The 14,005-nt window shown below is 43.0% G+C and overlaps 1 protein-coding gene across 1 annotated transcript; it reads right to left on the reverse strand.

The window, feature by feature from the left end:
- Nucleotides 1-5,913: 5,913 nt before the first annotated feature.
- Nucleotides 5,914-13,603, reverse strand: EMILIN3 (elastin microfibril interfacer 3). Its single transcript, XM_077256433.1, has 4 exons — nt 13,419-13,603; nt 12,418-12,540; nt 11,848-12,110; nt 5,914-8,108 (listed from the first exon to the last, which is right to left on the reverse strand). Exons 1-4 carry the CDS (start codon nt 13,601-13,603, stop codon nt 6,316-6,318), a joined length of 2,364 nt encoding a protein of 787 aa, XP_077112548.1. The 3' UTR covers nt 5,914-6,315.
- Nucleotides 13,604-14,005: the final 402 nt, after the last annotated feature.

The following is a 14,005-nucleotide window of genomic DNA, read 5'->3' on the forward strand; positions in this document are numbered from 1 at the left end:
TGACGCGGACTTCTTGCAGGGTGGAAACAGTGAGCTTCTTTTAATCTAGACTCTGATAGTTCAGAATTCCTGATAATCTGGCATTGAGCAATAGTCCCAAAGGCTGTACGTAAAACAGTGGAAGGTCCAGTATACAAGAGCTAGAAAGCCGTTAAGTTCAATGCGACAAGTCGCGCAAAGCAGATTGTAAATGCAGGAATTATAGCATTGTAAACGGGTTATTGGGGATATGAATGTGTAAAGAAAGCCCGATCCCACATTTGTTAGACGATCCACATAAATACATATGTTTATTCAAAAATGTTAATAGTATTCCATCCTGGAGTATTAAAAAATGGAAACAAAAAACATGTTTTCCGGCAGAGTGTTTCAAAACGCAACTCCCGGGTTTCTGTTCCTTTATGATTAAACACCCAAGACCGGGGTTTTGGGATATATAAGACCTCAATCAGACATCCGGTTTTCACTTACATCTTTTATCTGTGTTTTTCATGAATATAGGATGTACTGTACCCTTTACATGTCAGTGTGTCCACAAAAAAATGATGTCCGTTTTGATCACAAATCAAAATTACTGATACAAATCTTTAGCTCTATGGAAATCACGCGCAGCACACGGATGGCACCAGTGTACAGTCTGTCTGTGATTCCCATGGTGGTGTATGGGAAAAGCTTTGTCACTTATTTAGCCATTATTTCATATAAGAAAATCACTGAGAAAACCTGGATGGTAAAAACTGACCAAACACTGATGAAACTTGGATCGAAACCAATGATGAAGAATGACCTGTGCTTTTACCTACCAGAAAAATCATAGGCGTCTGAATGAGGCCTAACGCTCCATTGGAAAATACATTTTTAGTGTTAATTATCGGAATACGCACTGATGGATTACTTTTAACTTGTTTGAAATAACAAATGTTTTTATGTGGATCTTAAGATGAGAACTGGAACAGTCTTTCTATGTTGTTCAGCAGGTCCTTGTCCTTGTCCTGCCGCCGTGCACCGCCAGCCAGACAGTGTGGCTGTTGTTACATGTGACAGGGTGAGCTGAACGACTTTTTTTGTGATTATAAGTGTATGCACCTACCTTTTTCTTCTCCAGAAATAGTGCCACTCTTGTAGATGGGTTGTGTTTGGTATTGCAGCTCATCTAAATTCAATACAATACTGATAAGTTCCAATGTCAGACATAGTCCATGAACCGAAGTGTTTTTGGAATTTAAAGTAATTGTCAAAGGGAACCTGTCACCGGACTCGTGCTGCCTACACCGCAGGTAGCATGAAGCAGAGCCTGGATGCATGATTACTGACACGTATATTTTTCATTGAAACACTTCAGAGTTTCAGAGAAAATGTATTTTAGGGATCCATCTTGTTGGCTTCTTCCAGCGCTGCTAGTGGTGATTGACAATCCTCTCGCTATGGGAGGGACCTGTCAATCACCTTCAGCAGCACTGGAAAAAGGATCTTTAAATGTATTTTCTCTTTAGAGACAATATATCTGTCTGCAATCTTACAGCCAGGCTCAGGTTCATGCTGCAGAAACCAAGCAGAGGATAGGTTGCTTTTAAATACTAAACCTTTTTCCATTTTAATCTATTGCAAATATCTGATTATTGTGGCATAAAATATACATAAATGCATTCTTCAAGTACTGCTGGGCCTTTGTGACCATACGCAACTCTCTTTTCAGTGTCAATTTGACCTTAAGGGCTCGCTCACACTGTCGAATATCCTCTCATGAGAGAGAATTGGACTGATTGTGATACTGACATCCAGGTCAAACTTGTCACAGTTTTGAGCCAAGTGTCATCTGAGTGTGATTTGATGCTCTCGCATTTGAGAATTGCAGCACAGGTGTGAAGAAGACGGAGAACTTAATTTCTCCTTCTTCTCTATTGTCTCAGGGCACATCTGATGACATCCAAGTGCAGTCCGATGTTTCACAGGCACCCATAGACTTGTATGGGTGTGGGTGATCTGATTATCGGATACACTCGCAGAATGATGCGATTGTTTTCTCATGCTGAATCGGTATGAGAAAAAAACACAAATCTGCACTGCCCCATAGAATAACACTGGGCCGAGTGCTATTCCATAAAACATCACTTAGAACTCGGCCGTGTTATACACCAAGGTGAGTGAACCTTTAGGTGAAGACTATGAACCAGACTAGACTAAGGTAGCATTTACATTGACCGAATGGCAGAACGATATGACCGCCAAACAGTAAACTTTTAACGATGGGCGGTTTAAAAGGTATATCCAGGACTTTATAAAAAAAAATGACCTAAGCACTAGCAGGAAGGTAATTGCAACTTACCTGCCTATTGGGCATGGCATCGTTCTTCCCCGTAACAGAGCAGTCATTAACCGCTCTTGCGGGGATTCAGCTGCCTCTGCTGACACAACGGGCTGGGACTTCAGTTCTCATTCTGATTGACAGCTCTCTCCCCCAATTAGGCAGCGGGGATCCGACTGTCAGTCAGAATGACCTTGGAAGTCCTGCCTCATCGACAGAGCCGACCAGGAAAGAAACCTCCGCTTTATGATGTGACGTCAGCAGAGGCTTCTGAATCCCTGGCGGGAGCAGTCTATGACCGCTTTGTGCCGGAGAAGAATGGCGCCAGACATAAATAGCCAGGTAAGTTACAATTACCTGTCTGTTAATGCTCCGGCACACTTTTTGTTTTTTATGAAGCCCTGGATACCCCTTTAAATGCCCATTTAATCAGGCAGACCAAAGTAAACATAGTGCAGTGAGCAAACTATACTAAATTTATACAGTACAGTATATTAAATCTATACAGTAACAGTAACAAGCCAACACGACCAATAGAAGTAAATACTGCAAGCAGAGCTTTGGGAATTGCAGAATACTCATACAGAAACCATATGGCAAACGCTTTCTATAAAAGAAATCCATTTTATTGGTTGAAAGCAGACAGCCCCTTTAAACTGTCATACTTGACACTTGTAAAATGTCACTAATTTCAGTTTACGATGCCCATGGTACTAAATACAAAAGTGATGGACTGTTTTCTCCTACTTATAATTTAAAGGTCTTATAATTTAAAGGGCCATTCCCATCCCAGGAAACAGTGGCATATACAGTACAGACCAAAAGTTTGGACACACCTTCTCATTTACATTTTTTTCTGTATTTTCATGACAATAAAAATTGTACATTCACACTGAATGCATCAAAACTATGAGTTAACACATGTGGAATTATATACCGTACTTAACAAAAAAGTGTGAAACAACTGAAATTATGTCTTATATTCTAGGTTCTTCAAAGTAGCCACCTTTTGCTTTGATGACTGCTTTGCACATTCTTGGCATTCTCTTGATGAGCTTCAAGAGGTAATCACCGGGAATGGTTTTCAATTCACAGGTGTGCCTTGTCAGGTTTAATAAGTGGGATTTCTTGCCTTATAAATGGGGTTGGGACCATCAGTTGTATTGTGCAGAAGTCTGGTGGATACAGAGCTGATAGTCCTACTGAATAGACTGCTAGAATTTGCATTATGGCAAAAAAAAAGCAGCTAAGTAAAGAAAAACGAGTGGCCATCATTACTTTACGAAATGAAGGTCAGTCAGTCCAAAAAATTGTGAAAACTTTGAAAGTGTCCCCAAGTGCAGTGGCAAAAACCATCAAGCGCTACAAAGAAACTGGCTCACACGAGGACTGCCCCAGGAAAGGAAGACCAAGAGTCACCTCTGCTTCTGAGGATAAGTTTATCCAAGTCACCAGCCTCAGAAATCGCAGGTTAACAGCAGCTCAGATTAGAGACCAGGTCAATGCCACACAGAGTTCTAGCAGCAGACACATCTCTACAACAAATGTTAAGAGGAGACTTTGTGCAGCAGGCCTTCATGGTAAAATAGCTGCTAGGAAACCACTGCTAAGGACAGGCAACAAGCAGAAGAGACTTGTTTGGGCTGAAGAACACAAGGAATGGACATTAGACCAGTGGAAATCTGTGCTTTGGTCTGATGAGTCCAAATTTGAGATCTTTGGTTCCAACCACCGTGTCTTTGTGCGACGCAGAAAAGGTGAACGGATGGACTCTAAATGCATGGTTCCCACCGTGAAGCATGGAGGAGGAGGTGTGATGGTGTGGGGGTGCTTTGCTGGTGACACAGTTGGGGATTTATTCATAATTGAAGGCATACTGAACCAGCATGGCTACCACAGCATCTTGCAGCGGCATGCTATTCCATCCGGTTTGTGTTTAGTTGGACCATCATTTTTTTCAACACGACAATGACCCCAAACACACCTCCAGGCTGTGTAAGGGCTATTTGACCAAGAAGGAGAGTGATGGGGTGCTACGCCATGACCTGGCCTCCACAGTCACCAGACCTGAAACCAATCGAGATGGTTTGGGGTGAGCTGGACCGCAGAGTGAAGGCAAAAGGGCCAACAAGTGCTAAGCATCTCTGGGAGCTCCTTCAAGATTGTTGGAAAACCATTCCCAGGGACTACCTCTTGATGCTCATCAAGAGAATGCCAAGAGTGTGCAAATCAGTCATCAAAGCAAAAGGTGGCTACTTTGAAGAACCTAGAATATAAGACATATTTTCAGTTGTTTCACACTTTTTTGTTAAGTATATAATTCCACATGTGTTAGTTCATAGTTTTGATGCCTTCAGTGTAAATGTACAATTTTCATGGTCATGAAAATACAGAAAAATCTTTAAATGAGAAGACGTGTCCAAACTTTTGGTCTGTACTGTAGCCATGTGTTAACATACAAAGGGTATTAGCTTCACAGCTTGGTAAACTATCACCAATCAGGAGGTGTGGTGACAACTTTGTGAGCGCTGTCCCCACCATTCCCAAATACAGGGCTATGAAGTGCCCTATTTCAATGGAGCGATGGACGATGCTCCATTATTTGTCTAGAGGACTGTCAAAGATAACAGGGTACAGTGCTCGACTACTTGAAGATCGTGGGCTCCAATGCAAAATCTCTAACAGGGCCCCCAACTAACAGGTCTTTAGTAGTAATAGTATTTTCATATGGGCCAAAAGGACCTTTTGGGCTCCTTGGGATCCAGGGCCTGGGTATGATTGCAAACCCTGTACCTCTTGTAGTTTCACCCTGCTCGGATCTCTCCTGCAGTGCTGTAGACACATCACGCCATTGAAAAGGAGCACTTCAGGGTCAGCGACCAGCAAGTTATCACCTATCCTGTAAATTGGCGCTCAGTTGGGACAACCCTTAATAAGTTCACACTCCATTGTAGTAGTGGATATTTTGCACTAGCACAAGTTTCAGTTCACTACCTAGCAATATGCCACCAGTTGCTGAGAGAAGAACACCCCTATAAATTACATGTAGAAGTAGTGGGACCCCAAATGAATAGCAAATGTTCACTTGTCTTAGGGATAGATGATAACTTTCTAAGTTGATAAAACCCCATTAAACTCTGGATCAACACTTTAGTAAATTGGAAATTTAAACTGGATGGACTCGTGTCTTCTTTCACCCTTGAAACTATGAAGCAATATTTTATATGCAGTTTTCATTTTGAGCTCCATTAGCATTTTACACAGAAAACTTACATGAGACATCACTTGAAGATGCGGTTGTTACCTGGCTCTTTCTCGGTAATGGATTAGTCACAGATTACCTGAGTGTGCAGAGAGGACTACGTCCTGACTCCTGACCCATAACAATTGTTCACTGTAAAATGTAGTAATGTAGTTCCTAAAATATCCAGTAGGAGGAGTACATGCAACACTATTAAAGCAACAGGACTGATTACGGTAGATGACTGTCGGGCAGGCATACTGGTACCCAAATACCTGATATCTATGCTTGTTGATATTTGTTTTACATTGAATATCTATTGTTTTGTTGTTTTGCACAATTAGTTAAGGAATTTATGCGTTTTTGAAACTAGTTGCTGTAGCGTGTGAGATGGGATTTTTTGCATTAGTAGGGTCGTATCATAAGTAATGTATTTTAATAAAGTCATCCACATCCTGGCAGTTCATAAAAGGTAATAGATATGATGATACGGAAATATATAAATTATTCAAATCTAGTCCTTGGTATATTAATAATGCCCTAGCACCATACACATCCCTGCATTGCCAAAGTCATTTACCCAAGAGGCAATGTAAATTTACCCTCCCAAAGTGGCTTAGCTGCACCAAAATCAAGATACATAAAGTTTGTTTGATTTTTTTAGGTCCTCTCCTGTTCTGCCACTTGTGCATTTTGCTTTCCAGTTTATACCTATGGTTTGCCACTGTGTTTGATGAAGTTTTTCCTACACCACCCTGCGTAACTACTGTTATTTTGATCCTGGAGATTCTTGTGTGATTGGTGGCAGTTCCAGGCTTGGCGTCTGTTGGTTGATTTTACTCAACTCGTGTCTGAGGATTTCCAGACCCTGCTCATGAGATACTAGTGTGCTGTTTACCTGGTCCAGGTAGCCAAGCAAACTTGTTTCTTGAGTCCCACAGGACCCTTCCACCTGTGCCACCCTGTGTTCGAACTTGGACATTTCCCCTTGAAATTCACGTGCCAAGGACTGACAAGTTCCCATTTGTCCTGCAAGTCGTACTTTCATTCTCTCCATGTCCCCACGTAAGCCTAAAAGCTGTGATCGGCTATTGCGGATTTCAGAACTTTGTCCATCTACTTGACCTTGAACGGAAAGCAGGTCTTCAGTTAGTCGTGTTCCACGTTCCTCTGCTGTGGAATTGACTTGGACTACAGTATCAGCATATCTACTCACAGTCTCCTCCAAACCATGTAAAGAGCGCCCAACGCTCCTCAAGTTAACTTGAAGTAGAGTGATCTCACCTTGCAATGCTTCTTCCTTTTGTCTTTCAAGTTGCCTCTTGATGCCCAGAATGGTATTATTGAGATGGCCTAGCTGTTTTTGGACATCCTGATTCTGCGTTTGACATTGTGAAAGCTCAGTGTGAATCTCTATGAGAGATTCTCCTTCTGATGTGGAGCACCCAGCGGCACACAATTCTTCCACAGCAGCAAGTCGACTTTGCACTCCTTCCAGATTTTCAAGACCATCTTTCCGTAACCCTGACAAATGGGCATCCAACAGTGGTATCACTGCTCCATCCAATGCCACTGGAGCTGAAGCATTGGTGAGCTCTCCAACAACTGTCAGCAGTCTCTCTTCCAAGACTCTAACTTTGTCATCCACTGAGGCTCTCACCCCATCCAACTCCGCTAATAAGTGTCCTCTTTCTTCTCCTTCTTGACAACATCTCCTAACACCTTCTTCAGTATAGTTGAGTCTGTTCTCCACTTCATCCAATCTCACTCCAATTTGTGGTTCCAGCATAAGCCTTGTGAGTTCTACATCCACTTTCTGGCTTAGGGCACGGTGGTCTTCAGTTAGCTGACGCATGCTACGTTCCAGTTCTTCTACACGTCTACTGAGATCCTCCAGGCGCCCACAGCATCCATCAGGTGCACTCATTCCCTGCACTTTAGCAGTTAACCCTAATATATCTCTCCTCATTGCCACTTCTCGCCCATCCATTTCCTGGTGCATTCTATGACCTGCCGCCTCCTCAGCATCATGGCATTGTTTTTGTACTGCCTGTACTTTCACATCACAGATACCTTGGATCTTCTGCAGACGAGTCTCTATGCCATCCAGTAGCTTTGCTTGAGCCTCAGCCATCTTTCCCTCCAAATATTGCTCTAACATATCGGTGGATGTGAGTGGAGATGGTCTTGCAGCTTCTAGTAGATGCTGGAGTTGTGCTTCATGGCCCATAACCATCCCGTTTACCTCTTCCAGAAGATCTGATTTTGAACGAAGCATCTCACTCACCTCTGCTACTTTCCCAGTCAAGTCGCTGGTGACATGTGGAGCCTCAGCCAAAGAATCAGGAATCATTCCAAAGCCCACAGAGGACTGTGAGGAAGAGCTTGGCCCACTCACTAAAGAACCAATCATCTTGTTGGTGTCTTCCTGGATGGCAAGGCGCAGGGAGTCTCCCAGACCGCTTACCACTCCCTGTAAGCTATCATAAGACTGAGACAGGTGTCTGACATCTTCTTCCACACGGTCCAAGCGTTCCCCAAATACTGGAGCCAATTTTTTTCCTGTGGAGGGCAGAAAATTATTGTTTACCATTTTATAACAAGAGTGAAAAACATTTTGGATACATCACATGTAACAATGTGATCAGAACAGATCTACAGGCCAATATATGTTCAGCTTTGAACTATCCACAGGTTCTATCCCATTGTGGCTGGACCAGGTAGATTAGAAACAAATCACTCAATTCAGTGACAAATAATGCTTAGTTCAGTTCTGACCAAATTTGCCATATATATGAATGTGGCCAGACATGTGAATGTGCTGGAGACAGTTTTGTTTTTATGTGTTCCTATGAGAGATAAGCCAAAGCCTGAGGGTTTGCTCAGTGGCTTAAGGCCCCGTCTCACATAGCGATTTACCAACGATCACGACCAGCGATATGACCTGGCCGTGATCGTTGGTAAGTCGCTGTGTGGTCGCTGGGGAGCTGTCACACAGACCGCTCTCTCCAGCGACCAACGATCAGGGGAACGACTTCGGCATCGTTGAAACTGTCTTCAACGATGCCGAAGTCCCCCTGCAGCACCCGGGTAACCAGGGTAAACATCGGGTTACTAAGCGCAGGGCCGCGCTTAGTAACCCGATGTTTACCCTGGTTACCAAAAAAAACAAACAGTACATACTCGCCTTTCGGTGTCCAGGTCCCTTGCCGTCTGCTTCCTGCTCTGACTGAGATCCGGCCGTACACTGAGAGCAGAGCGCAGCGGTGACGTCACTGCTGCGCTCTCACTTCTCACTGTACGGCCGGCAGTCAGTGAGAGCAGGAAGCAGACGGCCAGGGACCTGGACACCGAAAGGCGAGTATGTACTGTTTGTTTTTTTTGGTAACCAGGGTAAACATCGGGTTACTAAGCGCGGCCCTGCGCTTAGTAACTCGATGTTTACCCTGGTTACCAGTGAAGACATCGCTGGATCGGTGTCACACACACCGATTCAGCGATGTCAGCGGGGCCTCAACGACCAAAAAAAGGTCCAGGCCATTCCGACACGACCAGCGATCTCGCAGCAGGGGCCTGATCGCTGGTACGTGTCACACATAGCGAGATCGCTATGGAGGTCGCTGTTGCGTCACAAAACTTGTGACTCAGCAGCGATCTCGCTAGCGATCTCGCTATGTGAGACGGGGCCTTTAGACCACTCTCCTCATGGAAATAAACATGAATGGCAATGGTGAAAGGGCAAGAACTAGTTATTTGATGTATATCTTTTTAATGGCTAGCTTTAACTGAAAAACTCAACTAAAAGGTCCATACACCTCTTCTAATTTTGAATTCAAAGATTCAGAGAGAACAAAGCGGCTGTCACATATGTCTGCCAATGTTTTCTCCTGTTCTTCCATTGATCCCTCCACTGGCAGAAATAAGTAGAGTAAGACCAATATCTAATTTTAAATATCCTACCGCAGTAGAGATGTAGTGAGAACCGAAAAGTCCGAGGCCAGTAATAGCTACGAACAAGGATATCAAACTGTAAGGCGCTATTATGGGTGTTTTATAGGCATTCTTATGGCAACAGCACCAAGGATATGCAAGGTTGTGTGGCCCAGTTTTATTATAATACTGTTGTCTCACTTATACGATGTCATTATATGGCAGTATATAACATTTTTATTAGCTTTCTAAATACCACCATATTAACATTATATGGCAAAATTAAATTGATTCTGTGTAGAATTGTAACCACTACATTGGCCCAGTGTGGCGATGCTACATGTTACACAATTACACTAACATTGTAGGACACTTGTTATTTTGGCCAGTATGACTCATATGTATTGCCCTAGTGTAGTAGTATTATATTTGCACTGTCTGGCATTATTAGCATTCACTGAAACTCCTGATAGCAATATAGCCATCGAGTTTGGCTGGAACATGTGCTATTAAGCCCAGAAGTGGATCTATCAGCAATCTAACTGTGAAGTAGACCTCGTTACATGCTACTTACTAGCTACTTGGGACCTTTTTTTTTATATGGATCATGGCTTCAAAGAATTGCAGGATATATGTCATTAATGTCTATTAGCTAAGGGTGCGTTCACATTGCATTTAGGCACTCGTTCAGTGGCTCACGTTGGGGCTTACTTCCGAACCCCCTGCAAAACGGGATTTGGAGGTAAGCACCGATGGGGCCAAAAACTATAAAGGTACCGACAGAGTGAATATGTACTCCGCCGTGCATCATTTTTGGGCATATACGCCAACTGGAGGTGGGCACTCAGACATAGTAGCCTGCGTCTGGGTGTCCGCCTCCAGCATACCCCCAAAAATGATGCACAGCAGAGCTCATGTTCACCATTATAGTCTATGGCCCTGTCGGCGCATATGGGTTCAAATGTAAGCCCTGACAGGGCCACTGGACTGGTGCCTAAAGGTCCTAAATATCCTATAAGGGATGGGGCACTCACATTGAAAGAAAATTAGGGGAAAAAGTTAGTAATACAATATTAGTTAGTTTACAAAGTCATTTTCCTTATGCCAATCCTGATACACAAGCCCAAGACAGTGCTGCAATCATATTTCTGCTGGTTGTTGCTGGACACGGCATCAATTTTGAGTATACAACGGTTTTCTGATATTTTCTAGCTAACCAGATGTACAGTGCTAACCAGCAGAGAAGTGTTGCCTAAACACCAAATTAGCAGGGAATTCTGGGAGATTTTCTGCTCTGAAGCCTGTACAAATTTGCATGCATCTCCCCTCTGGACTATAATACAGGTTGACTCAGGATATGTACAAAATTAGTAATGAAACGTATTTACACTTCTCACCATTGAGATTGCATCACCAAGAACAAAAAGTGGTGGAATTATGGAAATCACAGGATAGATAGACATGTTAAAGGGAACCCTGTCATGTTGGCGAACACTATTAATCTGCAGATACGGGGTTAATCTTCAGGTTAATGGCATTAGATAGGTTTTCTGCCACAGTTCTGAAAGTGTGGCCCCCGGGAGAAAATGAACTTTATTCCTCCCGTAAACCACAGCTCTCAAAGGCTATCATGGTGCAGAGCAAGACCGGAATGGAGGCTGGAATAGAGGTCTACCCCCTTCAGCGATGAAACCTTCTTTTGTTTTAGACGCAATGTTAGCAGAAGATTGGTACAGAAACCACGTGGGAAGTGCCATGAAGAGGCCTTCACAAGGAACGTGAAAGTGTCCAAGGAGCCATTTTCTAACAGAGCAATGCCAGGCACTCTTTTGCTCGGGCGACTGAGCAGCTTGCGTGGCCAAAACGTTCCACTATGGCCAGCAGAATCTCAGAACTTGTTTCCCATCAAGAACATTTGCGACATCATTGATCTGCAATTACAAAGGCTACTGCCAGCAATGGATCTTGATAATTTGCATACCCAAGTGCATTCAGCATGGCAAAACATTCCTCAGACAAACATTAAAAACCCCACTGATAGCAGCCAGGGCGTGTAAAGGCAGGGATCCACATATCACTCATACTTGAAGCTAAATAAATGGAAATGTTTGGAAAAATTCTTTTTTTCATCATTTGCATATCATTAACATGTCTATCTATTCTGTGATTTCCATAATTTCATGACTTTTCCTTCTTGGTGTTGCAATTTCAATGTTGAGGAGCGTAATTTGGTGACTTTGGTGTAATTTTTGTTCAAGAATAGAACCTTTTTGGTGACATGGATGCCATAGAGAAAGACTGCAGTGTGTTTTATGAGGTTTAGTAAGGTGAAATGAAGGGTTGGTTAGTTTGCTCATATGATGTCCCTTACCATAGCCACTCTTCCTGGGCGATTCAGGTGGGCCTGGAAGAGTTTCTGGCTGCAGTTTATTATAGGTAGGTGGAGTCTTGGGTGGAGGGAACAACTTCTGCCCTTGAGCAGCTTTGGGTACTGTATATGGTGGAAAGTACCCTTGCTGGACAGGAGGGCTGTCTTGACAGGAGTCCCCTGAATGGCCAGGACAACACCGCCACTGTAGTTCAGTCACTATCTTGTATCCAATCTTGTACTTGGGTCTGAAGAGAGTCCTATACCTGTTTACAAAGGAGAGATTTAATGATGTTGGTACAGATAAGGAAAATCAGATTCCACCAAGAAGGAACATGCAAATATTCATTATTTGCTATACCATGATAACACATATAGGTTAGGGAGATGACCAATGTGACTTTTGTGTTATGATGGCCAGCATGGTCTGGCCATCTGTGAGTCCAAATATTGTTATTTGGCAAGCTGACCAGGTCATCTGCATGGAGTCTGTAAGCTTTCCCCGTGTTCCCAACTTACAGACATACTTGAATACTATACTTGATATGAAGCAACTGGTATCGGGTAACTTACATCACAGTCCCTGAACACTTGGACCCCCAGCTGCACTTGAGGTACTCGGCTTTGATATATGGTTCGGTGCCATCCTGTAGCGTGCACGTCACATTCTTCTCCACAACATACACACAATAATTCCTATAAAAATGATAAAGAGATCAGACCAAAATGAAAAAATACATTTATGATAGAATAGTCGGTATACTTTATACAAATAGCGACACCACTGATCTACAATTCAACACTTTCTTAAGAAACCCCATGTATACATTGATGAATCGGAGTGCCATGCCGTGTGAGGGGCGCTAGCAATGGAAGAAGACCCAATTTTCCTACATTATTCCAGGCAGAATGCCAGAAACATGCAAGAACAAGGGACCTCAGTCACAGAGCTGTTATATGAGCTTGTACAATATTGTTCCACTAATATTTAACATACTTCACTGAAATAATGGATTCATACAGCCACAACAAATCTATAGCAAAAGTCAGTACATCCCTGTCTTGGGCTTATTACTGAACTACATCCCCCAGCACGCTGCTAACTCCATTGTTCCGACAGCTGGAGGGTTACACGCTATCCACCTGTGCCCGCCTTTTTTGGCTTTGGTCCCTAATGCAGTTATAACCATCATTTTGGACTCTTGGCGCCATCTCCAATAGCTTTTCTATTATTTAAGTGTCCTGTTGAATACTTAGCACTATAGAGACCTCAAGAACGGTCTCCATCCCATTCTATATTCTCTGTGTATATATCACATTACTCTTCATTTCATAGCCCCTTCATTTATCCTAGTAGCGTGCATTGGCACCGTATGTTCCCATGAAGTATACTTTTTGTAATTGTGGCATGCACATGCTTACATTACAGCTCCATGTTGCATTTTGCGTCAATTACAAGTAAATTCTTCTACAACACAGACATATGAACTTCTGCACATATACTTATGTATAGTACATGAGACCATAAATTTTAATCAGTCTATAGGAATCTGGATATTTTTTTCGGGTATTACCTGTGCTTGGTGATGGGCTTGCCATAAGTCTGAGGATGAGACCCTGAGGTATATAGGTTGTGAATGAACCTGCCATTGGCAGGAGGTGGGTAATAGGTCCCTTTGGCATCCACTGGACATAGTAACCCAATAAAATACACAGAGAAAGCCACTAAATACAGGATCCTGAGCAGTCTGTCCTCCATTCTTCTGATAGTTGCTGGTGCACACAGTGTGGACTGATAATAATGAGTCTACAGGGGTCAATGTGTTTCTAAAATGTCTATGTCCTTTCTAATAGGGTCTATGTCCTTTGTCGCACAGCCAGAGGGGTCTCGGGAAGTTAGCAGAACTTTACTTTTACACTCCAGTTCTCCAGCAATTCTTTTTCAAACTGTGAGATTTCATCTGATGCACTTCTAGTAGCTTCTTCTAGCAGAAAGGTTAAGGCACACTCCGATGGGGTCTGTAGACACCTCCTTGACCACAAAAACTAAAATTCCTTGGAAGTCACTAGCTGAGTATGCGGGATGTTTATCCTTTAGTGTCACTTGATCATCATCCTCTGTCACTGGGTGAGTGTCAGTGCTGCTCAGTGTGACAGTCTT

Source organism: Ranitomeya variabilis, chromosome 4, assembly GCF_051348905.1.
Source record: "Ranitomeya variabilis isolate aRanVar5 chromosome 4, aRanVar5.hap1, whole genome shotgun sequence".
Lineage (NCBI taxonomy): Eukaryota > Metazoa > Chordata > Amphibia > Anura > Dendrobatidae > Ranitomeya > Ranitomeya variabilis.

What these genes read in the sequence shown, in the direction of transcription:
- EMILIN3 (XM_077256433.1), bottom strand. Translation starts at nt 13,603, where the DNA reads ATGGAGGACAGACTGCTCAGGATCCTGTATTTAGTGGCTTTCTCTGTG. An exon ending in AAGCCCATCACCAAGCACAG is followed by an intron (nt 12,541 to 13,418) that starts GTAATACCCGAA and finishes TCATTTTTATAG; the next exon opens with GAATTATTGTGTGTATGTTG. An exon ending in AAGTGTTCAGGGACTGTGAT is followed by an intron (nt 12,111 to 12,417) that starts GTAAGTTACCCG and finishes CTTTGTAAACAG; the next exon opens with GTATAGGACTCTCTTCAGAC.